Source organism: Pongo abelii, chromosome 5 (genome assembly GCF_028885655.2).
Source record: "Pongo abelii isolate AG06213 chromosome 5, NHGRI_mPonAbe1-v2.0_pri, whole genome shotgun sequence".
In the NCBI taxonomy this organism is placed as follows: domain Eukaryota; kingdom Metazoa; phylum Chordata; class Mammalia; order Primates; family Hominidae; genus Pongo; species Pongo abelii.
This window is the reverse complement of record NC_071990.2, coordinates 161441482-161461423: the sequence shown is the minus strand read 5'-3', so window position 1 is coordinate 161461423 and position 19942 is coordinate 161441482. Positions and strand designations below refer to the sequence as shown.

The 19942-nt window shown below is 40.0% G+C and overlaps 2 protein-coding genes across 7 annotated transcripts in view; one reads left to right on the top strand and one right to left on the bottom strand.

The window, feature by feature from the left end:
* The window catches only part of WTAP (WT1 associated protein), a 29727-nt gene extending 9817 nt beyond the window's left edge, over window positions 1–19910 (bottom strand). The window contains exons 1-5 of one of the 6 annotated variants that reach the window (XM_054558413.2): window positions 19619–19910; window positions 10200–10237; window positions 7489–7544; window positions 4394–4452; window positions 2757–2884 (exon numbers count right to left, since the gene is read on the bottom strand). In XM_054558413.2, coding sequence (XP_054414388.2) covers window positions 2757–2884; window positions 4394–4452; window positions 7489–7544; window positions 10200–10229 — 273 coding nt within the window. In that variant the 5' untranslated portion in view covers window positions 10230–10237; window positions 19619–19910. Of the gene's footprint in view, window positions 1–2756; window positions 2885–4393; window positions 4453–7488; window positions 7545–10199; window positions 10238–18782; window positions 18996–19138; window positions 19483–19618 lie in introns of those variants that run through there. The other 5 variants (XM_024248899.3, XM_024248902.3, XM_002817538.5 and 2 more) reach the window with 5 other exon arrangements.
* Window positions 19042–19942, top strand: part of SOD2 (superoxide dismutase 2) — a 47627-nt gene continuing 46726 nt past the window's right edge. The window contains exon 1 of the mRNA XM_024247942.3: window positions 19042–19206. Coding sequence (XP_024103710.1) covers window positions 19115–19206 — 92 coding nt within the window. The 5' untranslated portion in view covers window positions 19042–19114. The remainder of the gene's footprint in view (window positions 19207–19942) is intronic.

Genomic DNA, 19942 nt, shown 5'->3' with positions numbered 1-19942 from the left:
GAAATAAAGCATTATTATTAAAAGATCAAATGGATGAGTTAGTATGCTGGACAAACAAAAGATCTACACAAATAGATTCCTAAGGATGTATATTTTATTTTTTCTAAGTTTAGCTTAATTTGAAACACCAAGGGTAAATGCAGCAGCTCTGTTTAAAGGGCAGGTACCTAACACAAACCTTTCCACTATTTTTCACTCTCAAGAGGGTAAGAAACCCTCCTTCTCAGGGCCAATCCTTTCAACCATTTGCTTAACCTATTCCCTCCGAATTCCTATAGTATCTAACTCCCATTCTTTCTACTCTTTAAATTCAGTTTCTCTCACTTCCCACTTGACAGTTCCCCTAGAGCAGGGGTATCCAATCTTTTGGCTTCCTTGGCCAACAACCTCTTAACTGCCAAATCTAACGAACAATTTTAAATTCGTATTGTACAGAACTTTATGTATGCCTTTGTTTTAATCACTTTATATTCTGGGGAAGGAGGAGGGAACGCTGGATTTCCTGTTTTCCTAACACCACACTCTACTCTTCTTTTAAAATTTGATCTTTGTAGGCTCTATCCTAGCAGCAGTTACTCAAACAAGACAAACCTGAAGCTGTGATTCCTCCCTAGATTTTTTTTCATTCCTTCCACAACAGCATCCAAACTAAACAAGTCCTATTGACTGTGCCTCCAAGACACCTATTCTGTCCTGTCTGCTATCACCAGTGGCTTCATGTATTTCATCTGAACTATTTTAACAGCCTCACAATTGGTTTTCTTGCTTAAAGTCCTGTTCCTCTCAAATCTATCTTTCATACTTAAGCCAGAGTGATCTACCTAAAATGTAAATCTGAATCTGATCCATCACATACATCTCTTGCTGAAAAATTCTTCAGTGATCCCCTCTCTTCTAGATTACCCAAGATTCCAGGCCTGACCTCATCTTTTTTCACTCTCTGCCATATCTAATCTTGCCCTTTCCTTGTGATTTTGCTCCTGCTGCCCTGCCCTGTCTGCAAAATCTCACTTGTATTATAATTGGAAGAACAGCAAGTTGTTCAGCTGGCGTGTGCAAGTGACAGCTTTTAAAAAAAAAAAAGCTGGAAAAGGTTAGGTTCCATTATAGTTGAAATAACCTTAAAATCCAGGTCGAGGAGACAAGAGTGATGAGGTATCACCGAAGGCCTTGGTTGACCAGGCATAATATGATCAAAACTGCCAGCACATACAGGACAGATGGAGAATCAGAGGTGCATGAATAGCACACACATTGTGATGTGCACACATCAACTATGATGTCAAGAGTAGGAATCCAGAAGAGAAAAGGAATTCAAGACATTCTGATCCTATGAGATAATACCATCAACACCATCTATTCACACTCTATTCACACTCTAGCAGTCTAAAGGTAAGATCCATTTTTCGTATAAAGGGAAATTTGTTAAAACATTCATTAGTAACTATGGAGAAAGAAGTTATCAGTGGTGGTGAGAATTACAACAAAACTGATAGAAACAAAAGGACAAAATGCGGTAAGAAGGTAGAGAAAATGATAATAGGCCAGGTGCGATGGCTCACACCTATAATCCCAACAGTTTTGGGAGACCAAGGAGTAAGGATTGCCAAAGTACAGGAGTTCAAGACCGGCCTGGGCAACATACGGACGACCTCATCTCTACAAAAATTAAGAAATTAGCTGCGCTTGGTGGCGCATGCCTGAAGTCCCAATTACTCGGGAAGCTGAAGTGAGGTGTGATTACACCACTGCACTCCAGCCTGGATGAGAGAGAGGCCCTGTCTCAAGAAAGGGGGGGGGGGGGGAGGGGCGGGGGGGGTTAGTGGAAAAAAAAAGTAAAGAAAATGATAAAAGCCAGCCTTTAGCAAAGTAAAATGTGAAGAAGTCATTTAGTAACAAGTGAAAGAAGAGTAAATATGTGCTTTTGTGGAAATTTAAACAATCTCTGTAAGGGAAGTAAAAGGACTGTGACTGAGCCTTAAGGAACATTCTATTGGCAAAAGAAACAGGAACAGGACTGTGCCCATAGATTTTTGGTGTCTCCAATGACCAGAATACTACCTTAGATGATTTTAATAACACATTAGAAGACTTCTATAAGTATCAAATGAATGGAGAGTACACAAAGAATTGAAGAAACATTCAGATTTTAAAATCAGAAACAAGGATACAGCTGCCTCTAATTATTTTGTATAATTACACCAGAAGATTGAGCCTAAACTACCAGAGCTGGATGATCAATTATGCCACTAGATTTCAGATCTACGTAGACATAGTAAATACTACACAGTACACATCAAAGTTCTAACAATTAAAAAGGAGACACTGAAGAAGTTGCTGACACTAGGAAAAACAGTTGTATACAGAGAGGGAACAAGAGAGCAGCGATAAGGTCATCAGATGGCTTTCCTAATCAGTGAAAGTAAAGCAATAAAGAGCAAATGCTCTTTTATTGATTACACACTCAGACACCAAGGTATCTGAAAAATGTCTGGAATTGATGAACTAATATTTATAAGGCATGAAAATTTCAAAAAAAAAAAAAAACTTAAAACTTTGCCTTCTTGGCCACAAAAAAATGTCTAAATGAGACATTATCAAAATTTTTCATCTAGTATTCTCAAAGCTCAAATCGTAAGTATCTATAAAAGATAAGCTCTTATATTTAGCATTAAGTGTTTAAAATTAACATGTAATAATGTAGACTAAAAACCAATTCCTCAACTAAAGACATTTATATAACTTGAAATACTTACAGTACACTCTTGCATCTCTTGTTCCTTGGTTGCTAGTCGCATTACAAGGATGTTTTCTCTGCGTGCAGACTCCTGCTGTTGTTGCTTTAGTTTTTCTTCAGACTCTCTTAGGCCAGTTACATCATTAGCTGATGATTAAAAAAAAATTATAAATGCAATTTTAAGATCAAGTTCTAAATACCTCTGTCAAGAACAATAAAAACTAGGGTCAAAAAATTAATCAAGTCTTTAGTTTCCATCCTAACTACTTTTATAACAAGTGAATTTTTTCCTGGTCATGAGAGCTCCTTTAGGAGGCAAAAGTGTCACAGTGCTCCATGACTACTAACTGAATTATGTTTTTATAGTTTCATCTATTCCCAACAGAAGACAGGAAACATCTGTGTTATACAGTATTCACAAAATCCTGATTAGTATGTTTTAACCTATTTAATATAAAAATGCTGTCTGGACACAGTGACTCATGCCTGTAATCCCAGCACTTTGGGAGGCCGAGGCAGGTAGATTACCTGAGGTCAGGGGTTTGAGACCAGCCTAACCAACATGGTGAAACACCATCTATACTAAAAATACAAAATTAGCCAGTCGTGGTGATGCATGTCTGTAATCCCAGCTACTTGGGAGGCTGAGGCAGGCGAGTGACTTGAACCTGGGAGGCGGAGGTTGCACTAAGCTCAGATTGTGCCACTGCACTCCAGCCTGGGCGACAGTGCGAGACCCTGTCTCAAACAAACAAATAAATAAATAAAATAGTAATAACTGCTGGACAATTCATATTTTAAACTTGAGGCAGGATCTTATTCTGTTACCTAGGCAGGAGTCCAGTGGCACAATCAGGGCTCACTGCAGCCTTGACCTCCTGGGCTCAAATGATCCTCCTGACTTTTTTTTTTTTTTTTTTTTGTAGAGACAAGGTCTCCCTATGTTGCCTATGCTGGTCTCAAGTGATCTTCCCACCTTGGCCTCCCAAAGTGCTGGGATTATAGGTGTGAGCCACTGTGCCTAGCCTTAAACTTTCATAATGTTCATGACTTCTATGGGTAACATGGTCATGTAAAATTAGCATTTCAGGGTATTAACCCTTCTGAAGTTAGAAAACAATATATATTGGTTTTTATACTCAACAAATAGTATGTGATTCAAACAATAAAAAGTCAGACTAAAATGGCTTCAAATGATAACTTTGTTATTTTCAGCAAATTTAAAAAAATCTGTATATATTAAATATAATTAAGTTATATATATTGATTTAAGCTGTCATAAATCTTACTGGTTGCTTCTATTTATTTCTCTTCTAGACTAGTAACTCATGCTTCAAGTCAAATTCCTATGCAGAAAGGGTTAGGGACAAGTAAGAAAAGTTTCAAGTAGTTCTGAGTTACTGTATCTATACTCAGAACCTTGCATATAATTTTGCTAAGTCATGCCATTACATGAGTATTACACGTCTGTCTTCTCCAATGACTGAGACTGTGTCTCATTCATCTTTATATTTTCTTGCACCCAACACAATGCCTATGTATAGTTCTTATAATAAAACATGAGAAAAATTACATTTGCTTTAATAAAACCAATTTTGATTGTAACAACAATCAAAGAGATTATTCAGTCTTTAGGAAGCTAAAACTCAAACTTACAGTTAAGATCTGTGTACTTGCCCTCCAAAGCTTGTACATATGCTTCATATTGTTTCCATCTAATAAAAAAAATCCATACATTAGTTGTTACGATAAAATAGTTTTTATTAAATAAACTAGAAGATATCTATAAACTCACAGATTTTAGTAACACTGAGCATTCTTCTGGATTTTTCATTTTAAATCTAGTTTTTTTTAGACAGAGTCTTGCTCTGTCCCCCAGGCTGGACTGCAGTGTGGCGCAAACAGGGTCTGGGCTCAAACGATATCCCTGCCTCAGCTTCCTGTATAGCTGGGACCAAAGGCACATGGCTAATTTTTTTGTAGAGATGAGGTCTCACTATGTTGCCCAGGCTGGTCTTGAACTCCTGAGCTCAAATGATCCTCACACCCTGGCCTCCCAAACGGCTGAAATTACAGGACTGAGTCACCACACCCGGCCTAAATCTAGTTTAACTGATAATAAAGTAGTCCCTCATTATTCCTTCCCATTTTACAGGAAACAGGTAAAAGGAGATATATAGAGAAGGTGTTTTCTGCTGAGAACATGCCAAGCATGCTCTGGGTGAGATCAAACCCCAGATTCACTTTGGTATCGCTGATGATGTTCAGGATAATCCTGGATTATAGAAGCTGAAAAAAAAAATCCTACTGCTGCTTTCATATGTTGTCCACTTAGAACAAAAGGCATATTAGAAATGCGCCTCATTATGTAGAATTGAAGGTTCTTTATCTTGGCTCTTTTGTGAAAATACCATGTGACTCTTCTCAAGGTAATATCAATTTCTGCCTGTAAACACAGGGGGAGAATATAACATTTTTCAAGACTGTAATTTAACAATCACATCTAACTGTCAGAAACCTGCATAAATCCCATATGCTATCAGAATACAACGGGACCGTTTTTCTTCATTATACTTCTCTGCCCTGAATATATACACTGCTAGGTCCTCTTAGCAATAAAGATTTTTCCTGGTCTTATTAGGCAGTTCCTAATGGAAAGTACCCTGCCCTGAATGTCTGCTATCCTGCATACTTAAGAGCCATGTTTTCAAGCTGCTCTTCAGGTACAGTTAATTAAAATTTGGCTTTAGAAAACCATTTTATAATCTTAAAAACAGGCTTGTCATGAGTTATTAATATTACAACATTATGAACAAAAAGGCTCATGCCTGTAATTCCAGCACTTTGGGAGGCCGAGGCAGGCAGATCATGAGGTCAAGAAATCGAGACCATCCTAGCCAACACAGTGAAATCCCATCTCTACTGAAAATACAAAAAAATTAGCAGGGCATGGTGGCGCATGCCCGTAGTCCCAGCTACTTGGGAGGCTGAGGCAGGAGAATCGCTTTACCGGGAGGCGGCGGTTGCAGTGAGCCGAGATCACGCAACTGCATTCCAGCCTGGTGACAGAGCAAGACTCTGTCTTAAAAAAAAAAAAAAAAAAGAAAGAAAAAGAAAAACCTTCCTAATACCAAACTAATCCACTTTCTATATGAACACTAATGTTCAGCCAAGGCTATGCTTTATTTTTATGGCACTTACAACCTAGGACACATACAGTTTACCAAATATTTGGGGATGTATAGAGAAAGGTCTTCAGTGGAGGCTATAAAAGAACAATTTATTTTAGAAGAACAGAAAAATATAAAAACTGAAGCAAGAACATGTATAGCACAAGGATAGAAGGCACAGACTACTTAAATAAGTAGCAGCTGGTTTAAAATCTCCAAGGGAATTAAAGAGAAAAAAACTCACCTAAAAGTCTTACATGAATTCCCTAAAGAAAGATGTTAAACTGACCGCAAGGAAATACACTGCATATGATTTAGAAACCTTAAAAGTATCTTAAAATAAAACATTTCTATGATTCTTTATTAAGATTACTGATTTTTCCCCTCCTACAGTTAAATCAAGAAAATGACTGCACAGACTAACCAGAGCAATTATGTAAGAAGGCATAAAAAAAAGTGTACAATGCCAGAGATAGGGGAAAAAAAAAAAATCATGGCCGGGCATGGTGGCCCATGCCTGTAATCCCAGCACTTTGGGAGGCCAAGGAGAGAGAATCACTTCAGGCCAGGCATTCAAGACCAGCCTGAGCAACACCTCACCTCTATTATAATTTATACGCACATTAAAACAAACAAAAAAAACCCAGCATTGAGTAGTAGTATATCTTAAGTATATACTTCAGCGTAAGACAGAAGTGTTTTAGAATACCAAAAATTTAAATTTTATGTGCAGAAAGACAAAGGTATGCAATGGAAACTCTCCTATGTATGAGATTATGGCAAAAAAAAAAAAAAAAAAAAAGATAAAAAGTGTGTTCATAATACAGTAGCTGTCCAAAGGTGAAATTAGGAAATTGTCACTCTAGGAAACAACAAAATCTGTGTTAGCCTATCTCACAAAACATCTTTTCTCTCCTCCACTTTCAGCCTGTTAAAACACTCATTTTATTTTTATCTAAAAGTTATCAAGAAACTTACTAACCATAGCAATAAAATACAGAAAGAATATATTTAAGTTATAAAACACAGAACATCCTACTTCCTGATTTCTTACACGACCTAAAAAGATTATACGCTGTACTTGACAATCTGCTTTTGTAAGACATTTACAAGATAACCACAGAAATTCAGAACTGGAAGTCACCTTTAACAATAACTTAACCCAACCTCTTCAACTTACAGATGAGAAAATGAAGAGTATTAAGTTATATGAGCTGGTGAAGGTCACGCTAGTAAGAAAAAGTAACCTCACTTCATTAGTAAATTATGTATTTCTTCCATAAATGTAAGTGCATCTTTTAGGATTACATTTATTTTTCAAATGTTAAACACGAAAGGAAAAACTACACAAAACAAGCCATATATTTGTTAAACTTATAGCTTCCTAGTAGTTCTTTAAAGTGTTACGTTTTCCTCAGTGTTAATATAAGAAATAGGTCATAGTATGCTCAAAAAGTACATTGAATTATTTGAGGATATAACAACATTAAAAACAATATCTGGCACAAAGACAATTACAGTGTAGAGTCACAATATAATGTTCTATAGAAAGACTTTGTTTTTGAACAAAGAACATTTTACCTTAGAATTAACTCATCTCTTGCCATAACTTTGAAGTCTGTTTCACTCAATCGAACCTATAAAGAGAATTACAATATGAATTTAGTGATCTTCCTGAAGACACAAAGTTCTATAATGAGACCTATGAAACAACCCCCGAGTGTGAGATTTAAATGGCTCAGTACATATTATGATTTAAAAAAAAAAGTATTTTATTACAAAAGTTTTTTTTTTTTAAGGTAAACTATTTGGTATCTTAACAATCGGCATCATCATTAGGAAAATGCACATTAAAACCCCAGGTATCACCACACACTGATTAGAATGGCTAAAATAAAAATTAGTGGCAACAGAAATGCTGGTGAGGATTCAGAGAAACTAGTTTCCCACACTGCAGGTGAGGATGTAAAAATGGTATTTGAAGAAGTATGGCGGTTCCTTTTATTAATACAACTAAAAATGAATGTGCCATACAACCCAGCAGTTGCACTCTTAAACATGTATCTCAAAGAAATGAAAACTAACATGCAAGCGGCTTCACTTGTAAAAGCTAAAAAACTGAAAACTATCCAAATGTCCTTTAACAGGCAAATGATTAAACTATCATAGAGCCACACCATGGAACACTTTAAGCAATAAAAAGAAACAGGACTACTCATACATGAAACAATTTGTATAAGCCTTAAGGAAACTGTGCTAAGTGGAAGGAAAAAAAACAGTCTCAAAAAGATGCATACTACATGATTACATTTATATAACACTCTGAAGTAACAATTATACAAATGGAGATAAATTAGTGGTTGCCAGGGGTCAGGCATGGAGACGGAGGGGGTAGATGTGGCTATAAAAGAATAACTGGATGAAGCTTTATGGTGATAGTTCAGATATGTATCTTGATTAATGATGGTTACACAAAGCTAGACATGATAATAGTGCATATAGCTCTTCCCCACTTCCCCCACTAACAGTGCAAGTATAATGTGAAATGTGAATAAGCTCTGTGGATTGTACCAATGTCAATTCCCTGATTTTCATAGTTATTAGAGATGTCTGCTAGTCACGCAAGATGTTAACAATGAAGCAGGCTCAGTGAAAGTTGCACAGAACCTCTCTGTACATTTATTTGCAACTTCCTATGAATCTATAATAATTTCAAAACAAAAAGTTGAAATAAGGGCATAAGCTAACATTCTTCAAAAATTGAGAAACAGTATATTCACTACACCAAATAAAGGCTGTAAAGGTGAGATACCTCTCCTACCTCAGTATAAAATTAAGGCTTTGGCTGGGCATTGCGGCTCACGCCTCCTGCACTTTGGGAGACAGAGGCAGGAGAATATCTTGAACTCGGGAGTTCAAGATCAGCCTGGGTAACATGGCAAAACCCCATCTCTATCAAAAAATACAAAAATTAGCCAGGCATAGTAGCACACCTGTAGTCTGAGCTACTTTCGGGGGCAGAGGTGGGAGAATCGCATAAGCTGGGGTATGAGGCCACAATGAGCCAAGACTGTACCACTGCACTCCAGCATGGGTGACAGAGTGAGACCCTATCTCAGAAAATAAAAAATAAAAATAAAATAAAGGCTTTATTAGTATTCCCTTACAAGACACTTAAATTTTTTTCCTTAAAAATGTTTCAAATTATAATACTAACCAGTAAAATAGTATTACCATAAAATGGAATGAGGGAACTATTATAGGGTAATATACTGAAAGGCTGCCAGAGGCAGCTCACGCCTATTATCCCAGCACTTTGGAAGGCAGAGGCAGGTGGCTATCTCTTGAGCCCAGGAGTTCGAGACCAGCCTGGGCAACATGGTAAAACCCCATCACTACAAGAAATACAAAAATTAGCTGGGCGTGGTGGCACGTACTTGTAGCCCCCAAATACTCAGGAGGCTGAGGTGGGATGATCGCTTGAGCCCAGGAGGCGGAGACTGCAGTAAGCCAAGATTGCACCACTGCACTCCAACCTGGGCGAGAGAGCAAGACCCTATTCCAAGGGAGGAAAATCAAAGGGTACCAGAGGGAGCACACAGTAATTCTCAGATTATGAAAGCATAGTACAATCCCTTATTCATTTTATGAGTAATTTGACTCCACAATAGGAAACTTCTGTAATATCTAAATTATTCACTTAAATATTAAGTTTAGTAAGCTTTCCCAATTGAATCACAAATTCCTCCTAGAGACGATGTTACCTCTTTTATAACAGCCACTGTGTGTGTGTGTGTATGTAAGAGTAACTAAACTAGAGGTAGGAATGCACAACGGGGAGATTTGAGACTAGACAACAAAACTTCAGAGAAAAAGGTAGAATTTGAAAATTAGCTATAACCATTTTTTTAAATAAAGTAGTTTTTAATGACAATCAAAGGGATTTACACTAGGAAAAGAAGAATAATATACTCATAATGTCTACTTGTGACATTATTTGTATACATGCACCTGGAAATATTCACATAATGAACATTCAGAGTAGACCATGGGAATACTATTATAACTAAAGTTTTCCAAAATCTGAAAATATTCTAAAAATATACTGGATATAAGATACAAAATCTGGCACACTGTACAACTCCAATGCTATTATTGTTATAAAGGCAAAGAAATGAAAAATAAGCAAACAATGATAATCCCTTCAAGTCTATATTTTTAAAAGTGCTTAAAACTGCTTAAAAAAAAAAAACCCAAAACAAAACAAAAAAACCCAAAACCAAAACCCATACCTTCTTGGGAAGAGGTTCTTCGTTGGTCATCTTGAATCCTAAAAAAAAATTTGCGGAAAACAAGTTCAATTGATTTTCTTCCAGTGAAAGTAGGAATAAAAAATACTGACTCTTTCAAATCAATTTATTAGTGAACTAAATTACTCTCGAATAATTAGAATTTAAATAAACAATTTTAAAATAGTTTTAGATTTACAAAAAAGTGGCAAAGATATTACAGAGTTCCTATACACTCTGTACCCAGATCCTCCTTTGTTAACATCTTCCATTATTATAGTTATTGGGTAGTTTTTACAAATTCCCTCGTAAAAAAGCTGATCAGTCATTCAAATCATTTGATGTCGCCATAAAGGGTTAAGAGAAATATAATGACCTCAAATAGTATCCTAGGCATGTTGCTAAGGGGCTATAAAAGGGTAATACCAGTTTAAGTCTTTCCTTTTATAGCATTATGTTGTTAAAGTAAGGTAGTACCTACCACAGCCATAATTTCCTACTGCCCAATAGTTTTTTAGACATATTATATATTTTATTTTTATTTTTTTTGAGACACAGTCTCGCTCTGTCGCCCAGGATGGAGTGCAGTGGCGCGATCTCAGCTCACTGCAACCTCTGCCTCCAGGGTTCAAGCAATTCTCCTGCCTCAGCCCCCTAAATAGCTGGGACCACAGGTACGTGCCACCACACCTGGCTAATTTTTGTATTTTTAGTAGAGACGGGGTTTCACCGCGTTGGTCAGGCTGGTCTCAAACTCCTGACATTGCAACCTGTCCGCCTTGGCCTCCCAAAGTGCTGGGATTACAGGCATGAACCACCACGCCCATCCTATTATATATTTTAAAATATACGTTACACTGGCTGGGCATGATGGCTTACAACTGTAATCCCGCATTTTGGGAGGCTGGTGGGTGGATCACTTGAGGTCACAAGTTCAAGACAAGTCTGGCCAACATGGTGAAACCCGGTCTCTACCAAAAAATAAAAAACATTAGCCTGGCGTAGTGGCACACGCCTGTAATCCCAGCTACTAGGGAGACTGAGGCAGGAATCGCCTGAACCCAGGAGGTGGAGGTTGCAGTGAGCCAAGATGGCGCCCCACTGCATTCCAGCCTGGGCAACAGAGACTCCATCTCAAACAAACAAACAACAAAAACTCACATACACATGTACGTCACAACTTAATAAAAATATTCCTACAGTATTTAATTTTATGCCAAATATTTTGTATCTCAAAATTAGCTTATTATACAAAATTCACTTAACCCTGTTTCAAAGATAGGTTAATGAATACAAGTAGGGAACACTTTATTATGCTGTTTTTTAGAACGAATGCTAATAGCAGCTATTATTCATTAAACTACAAATCCACACGCTAAAAAAAAAAAGACAAAGAAAAAATGTGTAATAAACATACCTTAAACACCACATTAAAATACAAGGTTGGAAAAAAAGTATACAACATGAAGAGCTAACCTGACAAACATAAAATCTTTATATAAAAATTCTATGAGGATTAAAAAATTGAATCAGGGTTCTGAGTACCAGTGCTCTTTTAAAAAAGCATCTAAATTGCATTTGGCATATTAATAACTTACACAAATTAAGTAATTAGTTCTTATACTAATTTAGTTATTCCTATTCTTTCTTTCTTAAGAGATGGGGACCCACCATAGTGCCCAGGCTAGTCTTGAACTCTTGGGCTCAAGTCATCTTCTTACCTCAGCCTCCCAAGTAGCTAGGACTACCTGTGGAAGGATCACGCCCAGCCCTAGGTATTATTTCTAATAGCATACTCATGAATGTTCCCTTACTTTAAAGTGTTAATGGTTTATTTTAATTACCCATACTTTTTATAAATTCTAAACTACTAGAAATTTGACCAAAAGCTTGGTATGTTAAATTGAATTTTTTTTTTTTTTGAGATGGGGTCTCACTCTGTTGCCAGGCTGGAGTGCTGTGGCGTCATCTCGAAAGCTACTTGAGGCTGGTGTGGTGGCTCACATTTGTAATCCCAGCACTTTGGGAGGCTGAGGCAGGAGAGTTGCTTGAGCCTAGGAGTTTGAACCCAGCCTGGGCAATGTGGTAAGACCCTGTCTCTCATTAAAACAAACAAAACACACACACACCAAGACTACTTGATTTCTCCCACTTGATTTTGAGATTCCTCAAAAGGAGATAATCTTCCAACGGCATTTTTTATACTACGTACAATCTCAACTCCACTTTATAAATGAAACATTCTAATCATACTGTTATTAAACCCTGGTTTTCAGATTAAGTAAACTGTGTTGAATTTAGAGGAAAAACCATAAATTGATCTTAGATTACTGGCTTGCTTCTTTTTCTCTTTAATCTTTTTTTTTGGGAGATGGAGTTTCGCTCTTGTTGCCCGGGCTGGAGTGCAATGGCGTGATCTCGGCTCACCACAAACAAGCAATTCTCCTGCCTCAGCCTCCCAAGTAGCTGGGATTACAGGCATGCACCAATACGCCCGGCTAACTTCCTTGTATTTTTAGTAGAGACAGGGTTTCTCCATGTTGGTCAGGGTGGTCTCGAAATCCCGACCTCAGGTGATCTGCCCACCTCAGGTGATCTGCCCACCTCAGCCTCCCAAGTGCTGGGACTACAGGCGTGAGCCAGCGTGCTGGGCTTTTTTTTTTTTTTTGAGACAGAGTCTCGCTCTGTCACCTAGACCAGAGTACAGTGGTGCAATCATGGCTCACTGCAACCTTGACCTCCCAGGCTCAAGTGATCCTCCCACCTCAGCCTCCTGAGTACCTGGGACTACAGGCATGTGCCACCACACCCAGCTAATTTTTGTCCTTTTTTTTGGTAGAGACGGGGTTTCACCATGCTGCCCAGGCGGGTCTCGAACTCCTGGGCTCAAGCAATCCAACTGCCTCGGCCTCCTGAAGTGCTGGCATTACAGGTGTGAGCCACTGCACCCTGCCTTCCCTCTTTAATCTTTCTCAAGGGATACAGCAAACAGATAAAAACCTCAGTATTTGTTTCTGAGCTAATTGTATACAGTCTGTTTCACTGAGCAAGTCACTCTGTCCTATGAAGACATAAACTATATTACTATGATATAAAATGTATATTATTCTTTTTTTCTTTAATTTGGTTCCTGCCTACTTTATGACCCTTGTTGCCCAGTTTATCATCTCTGCTGCCATTATAGAAAGCTGCTTTGTAACCACCTTAACCTGGTGGCAGTCATTTTAATCATTTGAGAAACCATCACCGTATTTAACTCCACATGTATAACTACTTCTATTTCAGCATGACACATGCATTAGGCTGCAAAGTCTTAGAACCCAGATATCAAATCTGGCATTTCCTTGTAATTTCCCATTTATCTAGAGCTAAATATCAATTTTACACACACACACACACACACACACACACACTATATATATATATAGAGAGAGAGAGAGACAGACAGACAGAGACCCCCCCCCCCCCGCCCCCGCCGCCCAGGCTGGAGTGCAATGGCGCAATCTCGGCTCACTGCAACCTCCACCGCCTGGATTCAAGCGATTCTCCTGCCTCAGCCTCCAGAGGAGCTGAGATTACAGGTGCCCACCACCACGCCCGGCTAATTTTTGTATTTTTAGTTTCACCATGTTGACCAGGCTGGTCTCGAACTCCTCACCTCAGGTGATCCGCCTGCCTTGGCCTCCCAAAGTGTTGGGATTACAAGTGTAAGCCACTGCGCCTGGCCAATAATATTTTTAATTTAAAAAATCTTAAAGACAACTTTAGCTATTTGAGCTGTACATATTTAACCAGTATATCAGTATCTGTATCTATGTATATGCGAACATAAAATTTTGAGAACCAACCAGGAACTTCATGGAACAGGTACTGTGGTAGAGATCTGTGAATGACAGTTTGAATACAGCTATATTTATCACTATGGCTAGGTGGTATACCTTTTATCTAGTTACTGGGCATCCTACCTATTCAGTATGTACAATTTTAGTTGTAATATTAAAGTATCATGGATGCTATTCAATATAAATTCCAGTTTATGAAAGTTATTATAGTTGGTCCTTGAACAACCCAGGTTTTAGCTGCATGGGTCCATTTATATGTGGATTTTTTTCAATCAAACTCAGATTAAAAAATACAGTACTCGGATCAAAAATACAGCATTCACGGGATGCGAAACCTGAGTATGCAAAGGGCAGACTTTTCATACACCAGGGTTCAAATTCCTATGCCAGGATTTTGGCAAGGATCATCGGTATGTGGTTCTACAACCTGATACTTCCCCTAGGTTTACTTGCTTACTCTCTTCTTAAAGACAGGTATCCATATTCTTATTCCACTAAAATAAAATTAACTGTAAGCTTAGCAAAAAATGAGATGATAATCTGTTTTTAAAGGGCATTAAAAGGACTGAGAAACACATGAAGAAAGTTCTGATAACCTTGGTATTCTAAAACAGGCTGTCAACTTTGCAAATACAAAAGTAGCAAAATCTCTGCACCTCAGTTTCCCCATCTCAAAAAGAATTACCACACAACCAGGGCCCAAATACTGTGCTATTTCTGAAGACAGACATTAATCTTTAGCATGGTAACTGGCACAAAATGGGCATTTAATTAATAGTTTCTTCTCCCCATCAAAAACACAGACTCAGTATTTCTTGAAAAACCTGAAGAGATAATCCACAGGTTGAGGATAATAATCATACTGTCCTCCTGACTGTTTCTAACACTTACTGCAGAATTCTTTGGCATCTCCAATATTTAGAATTCTAAACAGAAGTTACTTAAATTTTCTTTTTTTTCCTCTCTTTTTTTGAGACAGAGTCTCACTGTCGCCCAGGCTGGAGTGCAGTGACTTGATCACGGCTCACTGCAGCCTCCACCTCTTGGGCTCAACTGATCCTCTTGCCTCAGCCTCCTTTGTAGCTGGGATCACAGGCATGAACCACCAAGCCCAGCTAATTTGTTTTTTTTTCTTGTTAGTAGAGATGAGGTCTTGCTATGTTGCCCAGGCTGGTCTTGAACTCCTGGGCTCAGGAATCCTCCTGCTTGGGCCTCCAAAAGTGCTGGGATTACAGTTGTGAGCCACCATGCCCAGCCTGCAATTACTGAAATTTCTTTTCTTTCTTTTTGTTTTTTTGAGACGGAGTCTCTCTCTGTTGCCCAGGCTGGAGTGCACGGGCATGATCTCGGCTCACTGCAACCTCCGCCTCCCGGGTTCAAGCGATTCTACTGCCTCAGCCTCCTGAGGAGCTGGAACTACAGGCACGCACCACCATGCCCAGCTAATTTTTGTATTTTTTTTTTTTTTTTTTCCTAGTAGAGACAGCGTTTCAATATGTTGGCCAGGCTGGTCTCCAACTCCTGATATTGGCTTATGTTCTTTTTAAAAAGTTTGATGTTGAGTAGATTTTAATTAAATGGTGCTTTTTATTGAGATTTTCTTTAAAAATAAAATTCTGTATTTGTAATGTAAGTCAGGAGTAAATGCAGATTTTGGATAAATGTCTACACTTCCTAAGTCAACTCTCAGAGTCACTTTTAAGATCACTCTAGCTGTCTGGGGTACCCAACTTGGGAAATTCAGAGCCTCAGTATTTAGAAAGAAAATCCTTCCTCAACTTTAATCTGACGAAAAGTAAATCTTTCCTTGAAAGTCGATGATATGCCACGAAGTTAAATGCACCATCTGGCAAAAGGCAAATTAGAACAGGTTCAAAATTTACAACTGTCTACAACATTCAACTATTTGGTCAAAATAGAACCTAACTGGCAATTTTGACTTTCACACCACACGAATGTACCGAGAAGTTTGGTATTCCCCAGGGCGATTTTTTTTTTTTTTTTTTTAGCGCAAATGACAAACACACTAACCATTTAAAGTCAATTCTAGATTCATAAAGGCAATGAATATTCTAGGTTCTCAGAACAATCTATTCTCGTATCAGAAAAATAGAATGACCATAACATCATTTGGAGTCAATTAAAGTTGAATCCTGAGGAAAATAATAAAGAAAATATGCTCAGTTCTTATGAATCACACATTTAATAACAGCACTTTTCAAAGTCAAAGTTAGTTCCCATTTTCCAGGATGAAAATGACTGTTAGTCATTAGATGATCAGCTATTAGGTGATTAAAACAGCTATTAATTAATAAATTGGGGGTAAGGGTCTCAAATTTGGTGCCCCTCAAAAGGGTGGTAACATGATTGACTAGTTTTAAAATTACATAAAGGTTTCAGTTATTTATGTAGATAATTCAGAGATAATATATCTCAGAAAATCAGGACCACCATCTACTCTTGATGCCTTAACATAGAAAAACAGCTTAGTATGGAGTTCAGTCTAGACTGGTTAGGTGCCTAGCATCCCAGATCCCAGTACCTTCCTGGCTCTTAGCATCATAAAGTTAGGTAACTCAGTTCCCTCTGAAAGGAGGCAAGCGCCAGCCAAAACAACTTCAGTAAGAAGACACAGTACCTTGGTGAAACAAATCATAGCTGAATATAAGACACCAATCTTCAGACACTGTAGTAGCAAGGTACTGATGAGGAACTGAAAGGCCATCTTTTCCTTATCCTCTATCTGCCATGTGTGATTCCAAGCAAGTCTTTTAACTCTTGCAGTTTCCAACTCAGCAAAAAGATAATTTTGCCTGCCTCACAAAGTGCTGCAAATACTAATGCTTTCAGCACAATAAAAATGCTATACAGATTTTTCAAATAAAATATGAACATAATATGAACATAAAAGGCAACTTCAATGTGCACTTAGAAAAGATTAAATTCTATTAACTACATCTTCAAAGGCAGAAAATATTTATAGCAATATATTTTAGTCAGATGGAACACCTTGTTATACACAATACACAATGAAGTATACTACTGTGGAGATACTGAAAAGTTTTTCTGTGTTGAGCTTAGTAACTACAAGAAACGAAATATTTAGAGGCAGAAAAGTTGGAGACAACTAAAAAAATTAAAAACAAGAATAAAACCAAAATACTATCTTCAGTCTTGTTTTGCTGAAGGACCTACTAACTAACATACAATTTTGAGGAGCAAGAAGCAAATACATAATGATCAAAACTGCTTAACAATATATTAAAGGGGATTCAATACTACATACAAGACCATAAGAGACCTTGAACGCTTTAATGTACTGTACAAATTGTGACAATGCTCATCTCCACATCACAGGGCTTTTTACACATTTTCTGTTTCATCTCTACCAGCTTATTTCTGACAAACGATACACAAAAATATTTTCAGCAAACATGACTCAACGTTGAATTGGAAAAGCTAGACATAAAAGAGCCATGTAAAAATAAGCAGTGCCTGGGACACACTATTATTATTACTTTTATCCTTTAGGAGTTAGCAATTCTGGTAGCTTGTCCAAATTCTGCCAATGAAAAAGTACTAAAAATACTGAAGTTTTAAACCATGTGTCTGCTTAAGATACCTTAATATATAAGAGCACTGTAAGAAACACACCTACCCAAACCCTTAAAATGTAACCTCAACCTTATCACACAAGCCAACTTGCGGACTGCAATAATCTTTCCCCGACTTGGCTAATCAGATGCTACTTGAATGAATTAAAATGTATCCATCTTGGAAAGATTTTTCACTCATAGTTTTAAATTACGGTTTTAAATGTCCACAACATGTTTATCTACCGTAGAAAACTTAATGGTCAAAATTTTAAAATCCAAAAAACGAGAACCTGTGATGGATCTATGACGTCCACTTATCTTCCGAAGCAATGGAATTAACTAAAACTAGATAAAACAGGCACATATACAACTTCCAATTGTAACATACTCATCGAAGTATTTCCCTACCAGACTAAATAATAGTTTTTTGTTTTTGTTTTTTCATAATCACAGTTATGCTAGTCCTTGACAATGTTAAGCTAATCCTTTGGGATCAAACAACCAAGTGACTTTCTTATCAAAACAAGAACTTGGGCTTTTCCATTACGTGTACACTGACTTATGAAAACCGGTGAAAAAAAATCTAGTAACTGTCTCACAGGGATCCAAGGTAAGACTTGGATTTCACAAAAATCTGCAGTAATTCAGTTTCTTTCCTCAGAATGCTTATACTCATTTAAAAATGGAAGTCTACAAGAGAACGTAGTAACATCCTACTGCGTGACATGAAATGTAGGAAACGAATGTTTCTTTTTTTCCTTGCTGAACTCGTTAGTGCCGCCAGGTCCTCGGGAAAGGCCCAAGGGAGGTGGAGGGGGCGACACCGAGGCGAGGAAAAAACGAGCGCCGCCGCTCAGCCCGGGAAGGGCATCCTCCGGCCTCCGTGAGCGGCCGGTCTCTCCGGCCGCCGGAGCACCCCTCTCACCCCGGGCCTTGAGGACGGAGAACGGAGATAAAATGGCCTCGAAGCGGCGGAAGTGTTCCCCGCAGGCGGGAAGGTAGAGCGGATAACGAGAGACCGGTGCCGCACCAGGCCCGAGTGGCCTTTCGGGCCCTGCCCGCCCCTTACCCGCCGGGGGCGGCTGCGCGCCAGCCCTCAGGCCGCGGAGGTCCCCCGCGTCCGCTCCCGCCAGCCGGCCCGCACCTACCTCTCCAGGCAGAAGCCGGGCCGGCACCACCGGTCGCATAGGCCGAGGCCGCGCTGCTTGCCCTGCCGCCCGGGCCCCCCGGGCCACCGCGCAGCCGGACAGCTCTGCCGCCGGCCCCGCCGCGCTCCTAGTCCCGCCGCAACCCCAGCGCTCCCCTTTATTTGTGGGTCTCGCTGCCACAAAATGGCGCTGAGGGAGGAAACCAGGCCCCGCCGCCCGGCCCCGCCCCGCCGCACGGGTCCGCTCCGCCCTGCCCCGCCCCACAGCCGATCCGAACGCGCCGCAGGCCAGCGCCACTGCCTCCCGCCTCCCGCCAGTCTCCCCGCTCCGCCATGTTCGCGTTCTGGCCCACTCACAGAAGAGTCGCCTTTCAGGCTTGGCCGCAGTCACTCGCCCGCCGCCGAGCCCCGCCAGGAGAGGAAAGGTGAAGGGAGGGAGGCCGCCGGCCTAGCCCGATCGGGGACTCGAGGCGCAATGGAGCAGCTGCTCCCCGGTAACACGCCCCGTCCTTTCCCAGTAGCCTGGCGCGAGCTCCGTGGGCCCCGGAGCTCAGCAAGCTCAGTAAGGGAAGCGGCCGAAGGGAGGGGCGGACCAGAGAGGTCGGAGGTCAGCCCCGGGGCATCACGGGAAGGGAAGGTGGAAGCACTCGCCGGGGCCACCTGCGGCTGTGGGGCTGCCTCGTGCGGAGGGATTTGGGCGAAGGCCGCGCGTGATTGGCCGCTCTGTGTTCGCGACGCTCATCCGTGATGCTTCCGCGTGTCGTAGGACCAGGTGCCACCTCAAGAGAGAGGCCGTGGGCGGCGAGCCGCGGGCGTTTACTGTTAGCAGAAGCTCACCTGTAAGTTTTGAGAACTTAGAAACCGATGCCCTCCGTCTCTTCAGTCGTGAGGCGCAGTCTCCTGGCCGCTGAGTTCGTTCCTCCTTGACATCTCCGGAGACGCATCGAGGAGCTATTGTTCTCTGGCGTCTGAGGTTGCGCTGTGTCCGCGGCGCTGAGGGCCCCTTGCTAACTGGAACGCGGGGAAGGCGGCCCTGTGAGGTTTAGTGAACCCCATCAAAGAGGTCCTGCAAGTGGAGTAGACTCCCTGAAGCAAGACTGCCATCTGGACCGCCGAGTAAGGGCGGTGTTACCTGGAGAACGTGAAACAGTCTCTAAACAC